The sequence below is a fragment of the Lytechinus pictus genome, chromosome 8 (assembly GCF_037042905.1).
Source record: "Lytechinus pictus isolate F3 Inbred chromosome 8, Lp3.0, whole genome shotgun sequence".
In the NCBI taxonomy this organism is placed as follows: domain Eukaryota; kingdom Metazoa; phylum Echinodermata; class Echinoidea; order Temnopleuroida; family Toxopneustidae; genus Lytechinus; species Lytechinus pictus.
In genome coordinates, this window is record NC_087252.1 from 41,872,214 (window position 1) to 41,892,825 (window position 20,612).

Sequence of the window (20,612 nt, forward strand, 5' to 3'; positions counted from 1 at the left end):
CAAATTGTCCGACGCCCCATTTCACTGAACTTGCTTGTCTCTATGAACACACACACACAACAAAAGCATACAAAATAGGTCGAGTTCTTAAGAAACTGTATATGTTTCTCTGGGTGTGAGGGTGTGTGTATGTGTGTTGATGAACAACACTGAGTGAAACTTATGGTGGTATCTCACGTTTGGGACGGACTTTGGACTTCTTTTAAACGGTTTTGAAACGAATTCGAAACTTGTTGCAAAGACGTCTTCTGAGGCCCCACGAAGTTTCATTCATCTTTTTTCCCACTTTTTTTTACAGTTAATATGTCCGTAGTTAAGATAGTATTTTAGATATGTAAGGTAGTTACGTTGGATGTTTAGTTATGTAAGGTAGTTAAGTTGATAAGTGAGTTTAGTTTATTAAGTTAAGTAGTTAGGTTTTTGCGATGTAAAGCGCTTACAGAAATTTTGTTAGGCGCTATGTAAATATTGAATTATTATTATCATTATTATCATCTCGGAAATCTGTTCTGTTCTCTATATTAGCCTCCCCCAAAGGTGAATTGCCAGTTGGTCTAAACCCGATTTGACTAATGGCCGTTAGCCTCATCCTATACATGGTCGAATTCCATTTCGTCTACAACCAGTTTACCTTTGGTTTAATTGTTATTTTGCCTATTTACCATTCCGTCTAATTTCCATTTGGTCTAATTTCTATTTGGTCTAATATTTTATTGATCTAACACCACTTGGTCAATTCCTGTAACAGACTAGAAATATTTATTTGGCTATTCGACGATTCGGCAATTATACCGAATGGTCATGAGACCAAGGAAGAATTCGACAAAGTCCTATACATTAGACTAAGTGGAAGTTAGACCAAACTGTTGCTAGAGCAAATGGGTTTAGCTCATATGGTATTAGATGATCAGAGAGTTCGACCAAGTGCTACTGCCAGACCAAGTGGATATACATGTAACCCCCCCCCAAAAAAAAAAAAAAAATTAATAATAATAAATTAATTAATAGAATAAATTAATAAATGACTAATAATAAGATACGCACATACACACACACGCACACCCGCAAACACATATAACAACAAAACACTCACCGCTAACACAATGCACACAACCTTACCACAAACAACGACACACATCAGGACGCACATACACTACACAACAGACTGTTGGTCGAAGACAATTTGCGTAATGGGCGACAATATGTGGTTCTAGGTTTATTTTTTGCCGACACAAATTGGCATAATATGCTTAAAAATTGAGACCGGCACGTGCAGCACAAATTGTCGCGAGGCGACAATGTGTGCAGGGGTGACAATTTGTGATGTCAGGTTTTGCACAAACTGTCGCGGGGTGACAATATGTGGTAGAGTGAAAATGTGTGATGCAACAGATGTACATTACGTACGCCACGCGTAATTTTTTTTTGTCTTCAAGTACTCTTCGAACTAACTTATCTCACGAATATTTACTTCCTATTAATTTTTACACTTTTGTTATCAAACCGCCCAGAAAGAACTGACGCTTGCACAGAAACCTATTTTTGCCAGATCTACCACGAAAACGACCCATGAAAATAACTTACTCCCATGATTAATATTATTAAGTAAATAAAACTTAAAACGGTTTTGTGCAAAGGCAGGTCCAGGATTGTTCCCGAAGTGGGCAGTGGTATACATAAACTTTAAACCGAGCCAAGAAAGAAAGAAAAAATAAATGTTTCCGCCAAAGAGAGAAGCCCACCCCAAAATGATCCCTGCCCCCCCCCCCCCCCCCCCACCCGTCCCCTTGGAACCATCCTGGTGTTATGGCATTTTTATCAGGAAATTAATCAAGAGTTTGGATTCCATTTTTTCTTCTAAAAATCTAGATTAAACAAATAGTAAAAAAATACCAATAAGACCAACCTATAATCTGATAACAGGCACCATGCATTAGTGTGATTTGCGGTAATCTTGCCATATGGTTACTAATAAACTAATTTAAGGGGACCCATTATCCATACATTTATGAAATAGTGGCACAAAAATATAGCAAGCAAATCGTCTAACTTGTATTTAGTGAATGTTATCTGGATTCCGTTTCAAATGCCTGAGCACTACACAAATTAGCAGGAATTCTAATGGAATGATGAACATATATATACGTATATTGTGCAGTACCAAGTGTCATTAGAAAAAAAATAGAATGCGTGCTCCCCTATCCGAGATATGTTAACGTTATTGCACTTAATTCAATCAATAAGTGATCACCCTGATATAATTATCGAATGATTATCGAATGATAAAAATGAATGTTCCACTAAATCAACGCAATATAGTTTGAATTAGAATATATTGTCTAAAACTAGAAATTAGAGGGCACGTGTGACAGAATTTGCCTTTCTTTTGCAATCTTTATGAAGAAAAATGCATAAAAAGAAATAAGTACACGAAGGTCTTCACCAGACCGAAACTGGTTTCTTATAGAGAATCGAAGACAGTGATCATCTAAACCGTCTAAGAAGAAGGTGAAAATGATGAACCTTTTTGTTCCCTTTTAAATCGTCATAAAGGTGTGCATGTAAGATGACGGGTGTCTTAGCTAGGGGCAGGTTCATCTGTTTAAACGGCCAACAGCACATCCTCTTTCCGCGGAAGAAGAAGCTCTTGACCCATATCGTAATCTTCGCCCACGAAAAATGATCCATCTTGAGTTCAAGTACGTCCTTCATGATGTTGCAGCTGGGTATTCCAGACCTTGACACTACTTTCCGTTCTTTAACAACTGCGTCTGCATTGGAAAATAATTAAATGGTTAGAGGAACATGAAGAGCTTGATTCCAAAATGTGCTAAATCCAATTTTGACCAAAATTGATTTTCTGATAGAAATATATGTGTCGTATGCAACATGCAACATATCACATTTGAAAAAAAAATGGAAAGGTTGGTAAAACTTGATTGCAAGTTTGAGTTTTGTTCCAAAAGGAGCTATGTCCACTATACAGTTATTTAAAATTTGTTATTTTTCCTATTTTACATTAAATTATGAATTCAGTATTTTAGGTACATATTGTGGATTAAAGTTCACACCATCATGGCAAATTTTGATGAAGATAACAGAATATTATAATTTTCATGAATATTTTTTTGATTTAGCTCCTTTTCAAATTAGATATCGAAAAGTCACCGTCCTTAGAAAAGATGAACAAATTTCATTTTTGTTTTATTTTTGTAATTTTCAGTGGATAAACATCAGAAAATATGTTAAATGTACTCTGCTTACCCATATATATGTGCTTCGTGTTTAATTTTCAAAATCAAACATGTTTAAATTGGCAAAAATTGACATTTTACTAAGGTTTTGTTACAAAAGGAGCTAAATCCATGAAAAATAAAATTCAAAAAATTCTTTAAAAATTGATGACTGGTAGATTTTTGAAATCACGATTTAATTAATCTAAGATGATAGTACTATCATATATATATATATAAAGAACAGCAGTGGCTAGAGGAAAGTGGTGAATAAAAAAAGCCTTGATTTACAGAGAAACACCAAATGTGGATCTAGCTCCTTTTGGAACAAAACTCTTCATACGATGAAAGGAAATAAGATTTGCGAAAGCGAATTACCGACAAGAAATCGCTTAAAGGGTAAGTTTATCCTGATAGTAAGTTGATTTTGATAAAAGTAGAACAAAAAATATGGAAAAAATGTTGATTGAGTGTGGGTTCGATGAAAATCCGTCAAAGAATAACATAAAACCTTTCCTTTTTGTGACGTCACAGACGAACAGGTCCTCCATATATGTCGTGTGATACAGATTCCCAAAAGCCATTTTCCAACAAAAAATTAAAAATATTTTTTTTTGCGGTGGCTACTTTATCAGAAATCATTTCATACCTCCTCTGAATGACAAATATATTTATTCGTCATATTTCTCTTCAAATATGTGTAGGCCTATTCATTCTCATTGAATTCATGAGCTATGGGATTTATATTACTAGTACATGATAAATGGGTGAACTGCATGCATATGACGTCATAAAGTTAACGTTCTAAAGATTAATAATTCTATTATTTTGTCATACATGTGTGAATAATGTATCTCCTCTATAATGAAGTAAGGTGCAGCAATGAATATCTAATGCACTAAATCAGTTTTCAATCCAAATTGTTAATTTCTTGGTAGAGCAAATTTGAATAAACCTAATTTCATATGATGAAATACAAAATAAAAATGACTACGTTTGCTACATCGTGAGACAACTGGTTACTTCTTCTACTCAATTATATTATTCTTTGATGGATTTTTATTAAACCTTTATCAATATTAATCTGTATTTTCGATTTTATTAAGACTACCTTGTAAGGGTGAATTTTCTGTTTAAGTTAAAGGGATGTGTAGCGTTGACACTCCATACAACAAGTAATCAGGATCGAGTCCAATGTTTGTGGGTTCTCATGTCTTTATTCAAAAAGATATTTGCCAGATATTAGATTGTTCACAACTGTGATGACTACCCCACGACGTCCATATTTGCCAGCCTCCGTCCAGCCTAATACAATAATCCATAGTCTTATCTCAAGACACTACATCTCCTCCCTTTCTAAGATCTAAACATCCACGAAGTGAAAACTTATTTTGAAGTTGTTCACAATGTCATATAGTATTCCAACCCAACTGTATATACATTTTTTTTTTAAAGACAAACACTATTTTAACTTTGAACTAACTAAACACCTGTTTGTAAGCAAAGTGTTATCAACTACATATCAGTTTATGTACATCTATATACAACATAATATCCAAGGCCTCTGTCATTAGAAACCTGTTTGCAACTGCGACCAATACCAAAACATAGTACAAGAGTCTAGGAATATGTTTTGAATGAAACGAATTTACTGCTTTTGTTTGAAGAATGTAATAGTGAATGAATAGTAATATCCAGTACTAATTTACTTTCACCTTAATGTAAATGTGTAAAAACTTCCAGGTTTTTTGAGTAATCATTGAAAATACTGTTTTTGCTCGTGAGTTTTGTTTAGAAACTCATACATATACCCATTTATAACTCAATTAACACTTAAATGACTGAAACATTTATGCCTCAACTTCATGTTTCTTTCAACAGAAGATTGTATGTATCTATTATAACATAATAAAACCTTTTTATGTCAAACTGTTACTTAGCAGTATAACATTACATAACCATACATAATTGTACACAGGTGATGAAGATACATACCCAAACTTCAACTCTTCAAAATTTGCAATTTCTCCTTTGTTTGATTTCTTTTGCTTGAATTGACAACTATAAAGCTAAACAAATCATGACAATGCATGAATCTGCATTAAAGACATTAACGGTATAACACAAAATCATCTAGCCTTTTGGGGCACCTTTTCTCTCGCACTGGCCTACTGATAGCTACAGAAGCATTACCTACTTCTTTGTCTTGTGTCATTTCTGTTGGTGTTTTTGAGTTGTCTTCATGTTCATCTTTCTCTGAATCAGGTCTGTTGTATTTTTGAATGTGCGTGCTGTTCCTTTTGTACCTTACCCCCTCTGAGGATTCTACCACTACACTGTTCCCACTTTTCTCTATCAGTTTGTACGGTTCTGTGTGGAATGGTGTACTAGTTTTGTCAATCTTTGTCTGTTTCAACAACACTTCTTCTCCCACATGAAATTCTCTCTCTTTTGCACCTCTCTTCTGGTCAATGTACACTTTATTCTTTTGCTTTCCTGTTGCATCCCTGTCTCTGACTTCTTCATCCAACCTCACTTTCTCTTCCATTTCAGGTAGTCTGGTTCTCAATTTACGCTGAAACATCATTTCCGCTGGTGTAACTCCAGTTACACTATGTGGTGTAGTGCGGTACGCGAACATGTACTGTCTGACCTCTCTTTTCCAGTCCTTTTTCTCAGCTTGTGCAATGCGAACTCTCTTCATGATTGACCTATTCTGCCTCTCAACTTCTCCGTTAGCTGCTGGATGTAGAGGCGTAACCTTCCTATGCTCTACTCCATTCTTGCAGAGAAATTCTTCGAACTTCTGGGAAATGAACTGAGGTCCATTGTCAGAAGTGATACTGATAGGGAGACCATGCTGTAAGAACATCTTCTCTAACGACTCAATGATCCTATCACTTGAGGTATCTTTCATGATATCAATCTCATAATAGCGACTATAATAGTCCACCACAACAAAGATATAATCCTTCGATGGCAACGGACCCAACAGATCAATAGCAACAGCTTGCCAAGGTCCCGTTGGCAATGGCGTAGGGCAAAGTGGCTCTGGAGAAGGCATCGCTGCTGTTATTTGGCATCCATGGCATGCCTTGACATAGCGTTCTACTTCCTTCTCCATCTGTGGCCACCAAACCTTTGTACGAAGCCTTTGCTTCGTCCCTACCACGCCTAAGTGACCTTGGTGTGCTAAAGCTACGCACTGCTTACGTAACTTCTTCGGAATGACAATCCTGGTTCCTCTGAGCAAGAGGTATCCTATGCAACTGAATTCATTCCTGAACGCAGCAAATGGAACCACTTCTTTTCCCCACTCATTGTTCTCCAAGCTTTCTCGGACCAACTTCAGTTCCTCATCGTCCTTGGAGGCTTCTTCAACTTCCCGAGTTGACAAAGCATTGGGTGTAGCTTCCTCTGCCAGCCATCTGACGTACATGTCTGCATCTCTTTGAAGACTAGAAATTCTAGATTCGTCACCCTGTGACATCACAGGTTGCCGCGACAAAATGTCAGCAATATTCTGTCTACCAGGCAAATACTTCACAGAGAACGTGTAAGACATCAACTTCGTAACCCAACGTTCAATCCTAGCGTTAGGTCGAGACTTCGGTCCATACAGAACTTCCAAAGGTTTGTGATCCGTTAACAGCTCAAAGTGTACTCCATACAGGTAGTTATGAAATTTCTGGCATGCCCAGACAACTCCAAGAGCCTCCTTCTCGGTAGTAGAATACCGTTTCTCAGCATCCGTGAGGGATCTACTTGCGTAACTGATGACTCGAGTTTCATTTTGATAGGTTTGCAACAACACGGCCCCAAGACCAACGTTACTGGCATCCGTCACCAACTGAGTATTGTCCGCATCAAGTCGGAAATAGCCTAATGCCTCTCCCTCAGTCAAGGCCATGGTCAACTGAGTGAAGCTCTCATCTTGTTCTGGTCCCCAAACAAAAGGCTCATTCTTCCTGACTAATCTGCGCAAAGGCTCAGCAATTGTTGCCAAGCTAGCAATGTATCTAGCAGAAAAGTTCACTAGCCCAAGAAAACTTCGAACCTCAGCAGACGTCTTCGGCTTTCCGGCATTCCTCAATGCGTCAACTCTGTCATGGGTTGGCTGGACTCCCTTAGCACTCAGAGTGTGACCCATGAAGGTAATCCTCTCCGACCCAAATGTACACTTTTCCTTATTCAAGGTCAAATTCTTCTCTCTCAGCCGTGACAATACCTGATGAAGCCTCAAATCATGCTCTTCTCTGGTGCGACCATACACGACTATATCATCTGAAATATTGGCCACGCCATCACAACCGCTCAGCACATGACTCATAACATTCTGATACTTCTCAGGAGCAGCATTGATGCCAAACATCAACCTCTTGTATCTATATAGCCCTTTATGTGTGACAAATGTAGTTATCTCACGTGACTGACTATCAAGCTCTATCTGGTGATACCCATATTTCAGATCTAACTTCGAAAAGACTGTACTACCATTCATCTGATAAAGAACCTCATCTACTGTAGGAATCGGGTGACGTTCCCTCTGGATTGCGCGATTCGCCTGCCGCATATCCACGCAGAGACGAATATCTCCATTTGGCTTGGGTACTACTATGACCGGACTCACCCACTCACTCGGGCTCTCTACTCTCTCAATAATATCAAGAGACTCTAACTCGTCTAACTTCTCACTCACTTTGTCTCTAAGACTGTAGGGAATACGATACATGTTCTGTGTCACAGGTTCTACTTCTGTATCTATGTGTAGGTGCAGCTTGTATTCCTTCAACTTACCTATTCCCTCAAACAGGTTACCATAATTATCAAGTTCTACCATACCAACATTCTGACTTGGTATCTGAAATTTGAGAATACCCAGCTTTTCTGCTGTTTGCTTGCTAAGCAAACAATGACCTGTACCATCTAACACATAGAAGTTTGTGTCATGCACCTCCATACCTGTAACAGCGACATTAGCTACGAACTTCCCTTTTAACTTCAAGGGCACCTCTGAACCATAGGCATATAACTTTTGAGAGGTTAATTCCGATCTACATTCAACATTATTTTTTTTCATATTCTCCCATGTACCAGAATCAATGATATTCACCTCTGTCCCACTGTCAATAATCATATTCTTGACCACAACACCTCCAATATTTACATCTACCTTTGCACATTTACTTGCATTGATACTATTGACATAAAATGCATAAACATCATCAGAATCTTCCTCATTCCTTGACCTACCAGTATTGTTACATGTACCATGATTACAGGAACACTGTTTCTTTTCAACATTACGAATGTGTCCTTTAGATTTCTTTGATTTCTTCTTGAAATGTCCAGTTTTCCCATCATTCTTCCTTCTATCTTGTGCTTCCGTATCTGCAACTGACTTACAGCAAATAGCGAAATGTCCAGTTTTACCACATTTATTGCATTGCTGTTTCCTCGCTGGGCAATTGTCGTCTTTCGCGAAGTGTCCTGTTTTCCCGCATCGGTAACATGACTTCCCCGTCTTACTCGATGGACGATCACTTGCAGCATGTCGCGCCCGACCTAGACCTCCAGCCTGAACAGCCCGGACCTCAGCTGATGCTCTACTGGTACTGCGATCCATCATGTGTTGGCTTTGCGTCTGGGTTGCTTCAAATGTAGATGCAATCACTCTTAACTCTCGTAGAGATAAACCAGCACCTCTCTCCAATAATTTTGTTCTGAGTTTATGTGAACTGCATTTTTCCACCACTTGATCCCTGATTTGTTCGTCCGAATCATGGAACTCGCACAACATTGCCTGCTGCCTCAACCTCACAACAAACTCATCTACAGTTTCATTGGCATCTTGCTTCAGTTGCCGAAAGCAATATCTCTCATAAGGCACATTCACCTGTCTCTTAAAATGATTATCAAGCGTTTTCTTTGTTTGCTCATACTCATCAGCTCCCTGTTGTAGTTCTAGCGTGAAGAAAATGTCTTGCACTGCTGGCCCTGCACTGTGCAACAACAGAGCCCTTTTTTGCCCCACATCAGTAATTCCTTTCCCCGCAACGTACAGCTCAAACCCACGGATCCATTTACGCCACTGCGTACTCGCTGCCGTCCCATGCGGGTCGAATTGCGACACTGGAGCAATTTCATGAGCCATACTCACAATCGACGTCTTTTCTGACCTGGCTTCCACTATCTCGTCGCCAAATGTAGCGTTGACACTCCATACAACAAGTAATCAGGATCGAGTCCAATGTTTGTGGGTTCTCATGTCTTTATTCAAAAAGATATTTGCCAGATATTAGATTGTTCACAACTGTGATGACTACCCCACGACGTCCATATTTGCCAGCCTCCGTCCAGCCTAATACAATAATCCATAGTCTTATCTCAAGACACTACAGGATGCTCCGGGCTGCGGGGCTGAAAATGATATGATTTTAGCAGATAAAGAAAAATCATACAAACAGAGCACTGAAAATTTGATCAAAATCGGAAAAAAAAGTTATGGCATTTTAAAGATTTGCATTATTCCGGTAAAAAACTTCTAGACATGTCTTCATGAATATTTAATGAGCAAATTGATAATGTCTTATCCCCACTTTTTCTTTTGTATTTCATCATATGAAATAAGGTTTATTCAAATTTGTTCTACCAAGAAATTAACAATTTGGATTGAAAACTGATTTAGTGCATTAGATATTCATTGCTGCAACTTACTTCATTATAGAGGAGATACATTATTCACACATGTATGACAAACATGAAACAATTATAATTTCATGTAATAATATAATAAGAAAATGGAAAGTGGGGATGTGACATCATCAGCTTTCCGAATGAATATTCATGATGACGTGCAAATAACCATTTTCACCAATTAATGCTAGACTTTAAAACTCAATAACTTTGTTATTTGTGATCTGATTTTGATGCATTTTGCATTTTTTTTCCAGCATTTTGCTCTGTGAATTGTAGTCTATTTATGTAGGTATAAATATTTTCAGCCCGGAGTACCCCTTCAAGAAATTAATTTTACGTTTCACTCAATATGGTCACCGTCGATACTGATATTTTTCCTGTTTTTTCGCATGAAGTATTGTAACGTTTTATTTAATTGTATCCGGAAGCTTGAAACTGCCACAAAGATATTTGGGTAATCATCTTATCATGTCTACACCATCCCATGACACGATCTTGGATCTCGTCATGTCAACATCCAGCGGGAGAAATGATCGTATGCCATGATCTCGTATCCACTCGTGTCTATATCCTGTAGAAGATATGGTCACATGCCATGATCTTGCAACTCGTCATGTCTACATACTGGGGAGAATAGATGATCAGATAAGAAAATATTCTATCCATTAACTTGGCATGTTATTATTCCAACGAAAATTTGAAGACGATATCTAAGATGATGGCATCTGATCATCTCTTTTAAAAGATGTGGACATGTCACTTGCACCAGGAGGTATCTCAAGACCCGAAATCTTGTCATCTGATCATTCGTTTTCAGGGATGTACACATGACAAGATATAAGATCATAGCGTTTTAACATCTCTCATAAAGGATGTCGACATGACGAGATCTAAGATCACGTTTTGTCCCTTTTACAGGATGTAGATCAGACGAGATCTCGTCATCTGACAATTTTTCCGAAGGATGTAGGTAATTATCTGAACATCTAGATGACACCTTTAACCCTCCATAATACACATATAAAATAATAAGTTAAGCCGTGCACGTTAAAGTTCTTACGCGGTGAGTATTCCCCCTCTCCTGAGTACAAGACTGCCTTTAAACCAGAGTACCGTGTTGCAACAGCGCAATGAGGTATTGTGTAAGTCACCGGTAACCTAAGGACTAAGTCATCAGGAGCTAGACACTGTACACCGAAGCAGACTGACATCTCGTATTTGGTGTCACCAAGATTAGGAGTATCGGTCAGGACATGAAGAGAGATTTCTTGTGGCTCTTTGCTGTCGATTGCACCAGGAGGTATCTCAAGTTCAATCCCAAAGGACTCTAGTTGCAGTTTGCCACCTTCAGCTCCAACTCTTTTGCAGCACTCCTTCTTGATGGTTTCGACATCTCCTTCATCAGGTACTGAAAATTATTAGATATAATTCTATTGCACTTCTTTATTGCACTAAATCATTGTCGCTTAACACTGCTTGATTGATTGCTTTGATTGAGGGACATTCAGAAATATCCATTGGAAATGATAAGAGGAATATAGTATTTGAACAAGAATATTTCCAACTTTGGTAATTTTTTCAAACATTTTTTTCCCAATTGGTGCAATTAAAAAAAATCAAACTATAAAAAACGCTCTAGTGGAGTAACATGCTAGCATTACACTGAAAACCCCACAATTACCTACTATCTTCCCCCCCCCCTAATCTTTCGTGCTGTAAACATTACAAAATTATGTTCGTCCGGAAATCCTCAATAACATGCAAACTAGTAAGCATGTTTCAATACCAAACAAATCCTTGTAGCGTACCACAAGAAAGATTTTTCCTAATTACTACTCGTACAGAACCTGATTCATGGGGCAGGCTTCCTTGGTTGACGTCATATTCCTCTTCTTTTTCTTGCCATGATGTTTCTTCTTCTCTGCCTTCAGGGTTCTGTGAGCCTGTATATTCATGAAATTCAACCTTTTCCTCAGCAAGTTCATCTGTATATTAAAAAAAACGGTGAGTAGTAAAAGGAACACTTCTTTCATTACAACTTGTTACATATTATTTATAAATTTCGTTATTTCCGATATTCGTTAAGTACAGGTGATATTCATAAATCATTATATCTATATGTATTTTAACAATGAATCGTCTATTCACGCATGGGAAGATATAAACGAAACATCGGAATCATGGTACTAATGAGGAAGCATCAGAAAGTGTACGGGAGATAGTTTAGCCATCTCATTAAATATGCGTAATTTGCATGAGTAAATTTTTCCCAAAATGTCCATGTCTGCAGAAGTAAATAACCCCATTATGTCTATTGTGAGATTTAACTTTTAGCGCCGCGGCCAAGTTGATTAGTCTCCGGACTTTGAAACAGAAGGTCGTGGGTTCAAATCCCAACCATGGCGTAGTTTCCTTCAGCAAGGAAAGTTCATCCACAGTGTGCTGCACTCGACCCAGGTGAGCTAAAGGGGTACCGGCAGGAACTAATTCCTCAAAGAGCTGTGTGCACATGAATAGGTAGCCTATCTTAGCCGGGGTAATGATAATAGCAGGGCCCGCCTGGGGAACAGGTTTCGGAGCTGAAGTGGCTACCCTGGGTAAATACACCTTTATTACTATTATTATGATTACTAACTTTTTTCTTTCCATAATATAAAGCCTTGTAAATATAATTATTTTCCATAAAGGTAAGTTTGAATAAGTCACAATTATGTGGTAATCATATTGAAGAACAATCTCTATCAACTCACCTATTGGAGAGGTTTTGAGTGGTTGAGAGGAGGCCTTATCCAACTTGAAAGGTATCCCTGCACCCTCCTGGGATTCTTCAGATGACTCCTGACTCGTCTGATTTTCTGTCACTTTGACATTAGGATACAACTCCGACAGCTTGTTCCTGTCAGATTCGGAAAGTGGGTTTTCTGAACCAACGAACCTGATTTCCCGCAGTGTACCAAGTTCCTTCGGACTTTGCGGGGACTTACTTTCAGACTGACCGAAATCAATCTTGCAACTGCAAAAGGTAAGGACGGTAACCTCTTTAAGGTCACTAGTTGTAAGATCAATTAAGTCAATTATGGGTACAGCCGCTGATGCACCTTTAATTTGCAACGAAGAATCTGAAGATGTTCTGGACCATTCAACACTCTTCATTACTACATCTCCTAGCTGTACACTTTCTACTTCGACAAACTTCAAACTACGACTCACCCTACGACTTACGTGGAGTAATTCTGTTGTGAATTGAAGTGCATAGTGCTCGTCAGACCAACGAGATTCAAGATGGATATCAGTCAGATTAGGTAATGTACATTCTTTAACGTCTTTGCTTGACTTGTCCCATTGGAGAGTTTGACTGCTTTTGATGAAGAGTGATTCTATGTTTTGACAGGCAGAAGAAAGGGAGAGGAAGATGGTCTCCAGAGAGACGAAGTCTCTTGATTTTCCGTTATACAAGTCTAATTTTACCTGTCTCCAGGAAGACAGTGGGGGGTCGGAATGGTATTTTCGAGTGTTTGTAAAATATTGACTGTAACAAGATAGCTCAAGACTCTTTGCATTTGGAAACCAATCACTGAGATTCGATAGGATTTGTGCAATCGGGTATCCATACATGAAGCCGTCAATGCAAACGGCGAGGACTGATCTCATTGGAATGAAAGGTCTGGTGTCATGTGCAGGAATACACCAATCTAACATATCACAGTCAATGATAATATGTTGCACTGTTTGGCACAATGGAACCAGTGCAGAGATAACTTCTTGGAAATTAAGTGGTAATTCGTCTTCAAATCTTAAACAGGTTTCATCGCCACGGATAGTCCAAGACATAGACACAGGTACTTCCTCTCCATATCTTATAACAGAGAACTCGGCTGAAAAGAAATTCATAACATATTATTTATCAGGAACACTCATTTGAGCTAGGATTTAATGAAGAAGTAATAAATTAATAATTACACTAATATAATGCGTTAGTTTATGGTATTGATATCAACCCACAGACGGGTAGACAGGGTACTATTTAGAATACACTGAAACATGTTACTAAGATAATATGTAACAACCCTGCGACACAATTAGATTTAATTTCCATTCCAGCCGTGTATTTTATTAAGCCGTTCGCTTAAATCATGTAACTCTTTACGCAGGACTGGACCATGTTCTTGTGGGGCTAAATCATCTACAAAGGGATACATCATTAAGCAAACGACCCCTAATTAATTTCTCTTGAAAGAATCTCTTATTCTATCTTTACTATATTTTAGACCCGCATGGTCAAAATACACAGTCACTCTAGAATGTTCCACTAAAATAGTGGAATGGTATATTCATTTGCATTCTGCTCAGGGTTTCAATTCAATACACGGCTAATATGATAATCCATGGGAGAATTTTCATTTTTTAGGCTTATGTATATTTTAACCACATGACCTTCTATGATGATCATCAGTGGCGTACCGTGGGTCACGGCATTGGGGGGGCACCAGCAAAAATTTCGAGTCACTTAGTGAGCGCGCGAAGCTCGCTCAGTTGCCAGGTATACTGACCTAATAGAAACATTTAAGGACATGCAGTGCCATTAAACGGATATGTATCTCACTAATTAAATAATGCGAGCGCGAAGCGCGAGCTGAAAATTTTTAGACCTAAAAAGGGACATTATAAGCAATTTTTTTGTAATCATGATACGTACCGGATCCCTAAACAAACAATGCGAGCGCGAAGCGCGAGCTGAAATTTTTGTATAATTATATTGACACCAAACAGGGACATTTTAAGGACTATTTTTTTTGGAATCCATTTAAAGCATAAATATCTCACCATAGTCATCTAATGCTAGTGCCATGCTTTGCTGATTTTATTAGAATTACATCTCAACACATGAAGTCATTGTAATCATGATTAACACACGCATCTCACTAATCAATTATTGCGAGCGCCAAATGCGAGATGAAAATTTAGGAAATTAAGACCTGAAGAGGGGCATTCTAAGACTTGTTTGTAGGAATTCTCTAAGACCGTAAGTATTTCACTAACCAAATGATGCGAGCGCGAAGTGCGAGCTGAAAATGTTTATTATTCAGATCAGAAAAATTGACATTTTAAGGACTGATTTTAGGAATTCATGAAGAGCAGACACCTCACCATTCAACTAATGCGAACGTAAGCACGAACAGGAAATGTTTTATACTAAGACCTTTTAGTAGTCATGAAAAAGAAGCATAGTATTATCACTATAACAATAATAACTCGAATTGCGAGGAAACATATTTGGTGTATATTGACTTGAAAACGGGAGGTTTTAGTACAACAGGATTATATGTCTCGTTAAACTGTCTATGCGAGCACCAGGAACAATGAAGACGCATGCCCTGAGCAAATAATGTTTCATAAAGTTATGAAAAAAACTTCTTATGTAATATAACAGAACATAATATAATATAACATTATAATGAACAATAATTTCTTCTTTCCCACTACGTTTCTCTTCCTTTCTCCCTCTTTTTCTCCCTTTTCCCGTTTTTTTTTTTTTTTTTTTTTTTTTTGCCAGACGATTGGGGGGGGGGGGCACGTGCCCCCCCCCATGCCCCCCCCCCCCCGTAGTTACGCCACTGATGATCATACATACATTTAAGAAAAGAAAATCCATTAATAGGACAACTCTTTTTATAATCTTTTTCCCCTCCACAGGGATTTTATTGGCAATCAATAATCAAGAGATACAGAGTACAACCGTGCATGTTGCAACAGCGCAATGATGTATTGTGTAATACCTTGGTCACATTTGCTCTACGGCGGGCGTACGGCGGCCGTAGATACCTGAATTCGAGAGATTTCTGCGGCGGCCGCAGAAAATCTCCGGTGGCCGCAGGGTCGAAGTACGGCGGATTCCTATTTTTTACACGCCGTAGGGGTGGCCGTAGAATTTTAACGCGGAGTTATAACATTTTTTTCTTTTCTACGCTCGCCGTAGAAATTAGACTAGCCGTAGGCATGGCGTAGACGGTCTACGGCGGCCGTACGTCGAGCGTACGGTGGCCGTGCGGCTGCCCTTGTGTTTTTCTTCCCTCCTTTCCCCTTCTCCTTTGTGTTATCTGCTCTGGAGGCACCAGGCGCGTATCTAGAATTTTGCACCTCGGGGGCCCGACCTATAATTTTGGGCCCCTGTGTACTTGTGTAAAAAATAGCGACACCTCCTCGTTAGGCAAACAGGTGCCTTGAATGCATGTTGAATTATCTTATTTCATAATCACATGAAAAAGGGCAACTGCAGACCACTTTTTTAATGATGACTTGATAAAAAGCAAACTATCCATGAATATGATGCAATACCACTTTTTTAAAGAACAAATGTGACCAGGGAGCACAGATATTGCCCTTTCATCGGAGTAAGCCCTACTAGAATTATGTGGATGGGCGCTTTTTATTTCTTTACCAAGGGTGGATTTTGCTTTCGCAAATAGGGAGGAGGGGGTATTTTCATCCAATATATTTTCCCGATCGGGCGTCATGGTATAGTGGTTACGACTCTCGTCTTTCAATCAGAGTGATTCGAATCCAAGCCATTGCGTGTTTTCCTTCAGCAAGAAATTTACTCACATTGTGCTGCACTCGACCCAGGTCAGGTGAATGGGTACCCAGTAGGAAGAAATTCCTCGAATGCTTGAGCGCTCGATCAAGGTATAGCCGTGCTAAAGCCGGGGTAATAATAACATTATCATGTTAAACATGATAAAATGCTGGGAGAACATTTTTTATATCTAAAGCGGCTAACCTGAGTAAAATATGACCTTATTATCACTATTATTATTATTATTATTTATTATTATTATGAGGAGTTAAATGCTGATTTTTGTTGTTGTTTCCTAGGGTGTAGTTCTTACTTAAGACTAACGCATTTATTAACATCTTAACTTTATTCATACAAACAAGTTAACATGGTTAAGTTAGATTTATTTCATAAGTCCAAACAAAAATTGCGAACGCGATTTTTGATAGCTTGTGTATAGACCTGAAAATTCTGAGAAGTTTTGTAAGCATGAGCAGGATGAGTATCTATCTATCTGTCAGCTGAAAATTGTTTATATTCCAAAATGACACAAAGTTTGGAAATTCTAAGCATTATTGGTAATCATGAACAGGATGGGCACTTAAAAATCATTTGATGCCAGCGCGAAGCGCGAGCTGAACTTTTTTATATTCCGTTCCAAAACCAGACATTCCAAGCAATTTAGGTAATCATTAACAGGATGTCCATCTAACTAATCATTCGATGCGAGCGCGAAGCGCGAATCACCCCAAAGGTCGAATTTGCCCCCCCCCCCTTCCTAGGTCGAACATTACTAATCGTATGATATTCAAATCAGTGTCGAACATTAATTTGGCGGCCCCCCTTCCTAGGTCGAACAATTGGCGCCCCCTGCACTTTAATACTTCCCCCCTTTGTCCTTTTCTTTTCTCTTCTCTCCTTTCCCTTTTTCTTCTTTCCTTCTCTCTTTCTTTTCTCCCTTTTCTCTTTCACTTCTTTCCCCCTCTTTTTTTATCTCCTTTTTCTTTCCCTTTCTTTCCTCCCTCTTTTTGGCGCCCCCTTTTCGCCTACCCGGGGGCCCGGACCCAGAAAACCCACCCCTCCCTCCCGCCCAGAATACGCGCATGGGCATGGTGCGACACTTTGAAAACTTTCTAAAATTAAATGTCTAATGTAAAATATCATGTGACAAGCAATTCATGGTATACTCACTGTATAGTCCCCCTGCGACCGCCGTGAGGGCGCCTTGCGGCCACCTCGCGTTTGCCGTAGTATTTTTCGAAAACCTACGGTCAGCGCAGGGTCGCCCTAGGGCGACCGTACGTCATGATTTCAAAGACATACGTCAGCCGCAGATTTTTTTTTCTCTCCATAAATTAAAAAATACGCCGTGCGGCGACCGTAACATATGTGACCGCTAGAGTAAGTGGCCGTGGGAATTCTGCGGCAACCGTAGAATTGCTACTCGCCGTAGAAATTTTAGAATCTACGGCGGCCGTAGCAAATGTGACCAAGGTATAAGTCACCGGTAACCTAACGACTAAGTCACCAGGAACTAAGCACTGTACACCAAAGCAGACTGACATGACGTCACTAAAGATAGGGAGTATCCGTCAGGACACGAAGAGTACAGAGGACAACTCTTGATTTACACAATGAAGTTAGACGTACATCAGTGGTACATGGTTGGGCTGTATAACATGTTGCATGATTTTCTCTTACTTTGAATCCAATCTAATATTAATCCACTTACCAGTATTTTCTTCAAGGTTTAGTCCGATAAATTGATACGGAGGCAACTTATGCCTATCAATTAAATACAGTGTCCGTGTGCCGAGAAGGGTGCTGTTTAACGCTCTTGGCTGTATATAGTGTATATAGAAATCAATTTAAATCACTAGAAAAGGAAATTCTTACTATTGAAACTATTACTGGCACAAACATATGGCCCAAAAGGAATCTAAAAAAAAAATAATAATAAATAAATCCACTCTCTTTGTTCCTAATACCAGCGATATCAAGTAGATATACAAAGCTAGCAGCAACAGACAACAAACCCATCTACCGCGTTATTTGACTTAGATTTGTTTAACCTGATAATAGCTTTAGATTTTACATCGGTAACCACCTAATTTTTAAAACTTTTCTACCATTGGACTTTGCCTGACATACTGTTATGATCATTATGCTGCACTTTAAATTCTGAGCGCCAAGCACAAAGGGGATACCATGCGCGACCACGGGGTCTTGAAAAGCACCCTAAACACGTATTTTCCATATTCTGAAAATGCACCCCTTAACAAGTATTGGCATGTGAAACCCTACCATTAACAAGTATTGAAAACAAATACTATTGGCAAGTATTCCCAGAACTGAGCCCCTAAACAAGTACAGCGATGTATTTTCCATATTCTGAAAATGCACCCCTTAACAAGTATTGGAAACAAAACGATACTCTTAGCAAGTATTCCCTGAAATAAGTACAGAGGTATTTTATTGTTATGTCACGCGTCCGTCGGTCGTCGGTTTTACCTTTATAGACACCATTATTTTGGTTTAGTACGGCCCCACCTTCCACACCTCACGCAAATCGGACTCTAAACACGTAGTGTTGGGGCAAAAAGGACATCCTTTATAAAACATTTTGATTTTGTTTTATCATCCCCGCATATTTGACCCTAAACACGTATATTTTTCCGAGCGAAATAGATACCCTTTTTTCAATATTTTTGTGTTTTTGACACCCTTATCACGTTACGTACGTAACGTGCCCTATCTTGAAAAAGACATCCTTTTTACGTGTTTTTTTGGTCGCGCATGGTATCCACTCGTCAATGTAAGTGGCCCCCCGGGTTTGTAGCTCACCTACCCGGCTCACCTAATATCCTTCAAATGCTAAGAATATTACTTGGTGTGTTTATGCATATTTTCGCGCTTCGTGGGCTGAAACCCGGACTACATGCAAAGTTGGTTGCAGTCACAGTGTTCATTGGGTTTCTTGCGCCACTAATAAAATTCGCATAAAATCTACCAGGGACAAATTACTGGTCTGAACTTATCCAGTATTGATGGTATTTTTTATGCACGTATAAAAAAAAATGTTCAGATATGCATCGTTGATTTTATATAAATATTGTTCTAACCATTACGACAACTTTGGTACAGGTCTAGGAGAAACATCCATATTGTAATGATTGGTTCATGTAAATGAAACTACATGTATAATTTATTTAGGAACTAATACTTAAACTTCTTTTGAGAAAATGAATTAAGATTTTATTTTTTATAAAGCAGATATTTTGAACTCCGAATGTGTTAATGCGTTTTCATGGTTTGAATAAAAGGAAATGTAATCAAGTATCACTAATATCAAACGTACAAACTTGAATTTTATCGGTGACTCGCCTCGCAGCTTTACTTCTGTCTGCTCTTTGACCTGAAAATTAAATAATAAATACATGTTATTGAAAAAATCTTAACAATATAGACTACAGATAAAATTCTGGCCAAACAACATTTGGTCATAATTCAGTTTTCGTATCAGACTAAATCATAAAGATACCGGCAGTGTTTTTACCTCCCACTTACAATAAGGACAACTCGGTTTTGGGGCTCGAATTAGGCTAAAAATCTTGAACTTTTGAAAAATCGTTCAAGGCGAGACTCGAACTACTTTTTTTTTAACCATGCATAAGTATTTATTATAGAATGGATGGGAAAATCCCTGCAATCTGATTGGTTGAGAGCAATGCAAGAATTTTTACTGGGCTGCATGAACGATATCCCGATAATCAAAACGATATCCACTGTAAACAAGCTATCGTCCGAAAAGGTCATTGTGATGTCATCGCGCATGTACTGTTACGCTTGTTTACGTCAAAATTTTGAATTTTCGATCAAGGCAGAATGAATCAAATAAAGGATGCAAAATGATCTGTAAGTACAAATACGTTACCGTAATTGTCATAGGGATTAAAACTGCCTGCATACTCGTTAGTTGAGAAGTCCAGACATACGATCTAACGTTTATAGATCTACTGGCACTGCCCTGGGCTGGCTGTGCACAGCCAAATCTCCAGTGCGGGCCCAGCCCCAGGCAGCCGTAGGCACTGGCCACCGGAGCGGCCCGGGCATACACACACAGCTAT

General features: G+C 38.7%; 1 protein-coding gene across 1 annotated transcript; it reads right to left on the minus strand.

The window, feature by feature from the left end:
- Nucleotides 1-1,192: 1,192 nt before the first annotated feature.
- On the minus strand, nucleotides 1,193-19,876 carry LOC135155206 (uncharacterized). The gene is made up of 6 exons (XM_064104099.1): nucleotides 19,844-19,876; nucleotides 18,218-18,326; nucleotides 12,683-13,807; nucleotides 11,780-11,917; nucleotides 10,993-11,340; nucleotides 1,193-2,771 (listed from the first exon to the last, which is right to left on the minus strand). The coding sequence occupies exons 3-6, from the start codon at nucleotides 13,761-13,763 to the stop codon at nucleotides 2,485-2,487; spliced, it is 1,854 nt and encodes a 617-aa protein (XP_063960169.1). The 5' UTR covers nucleotides 13,764-13,807; nucleotides 18,218-18,326; nucleotides 19,844-19,876; the 3' UTR covers nucleotides 1,193-2,484.
- Nucleotides 19,877-20,612: the final 736 nt, after the last annotated feature.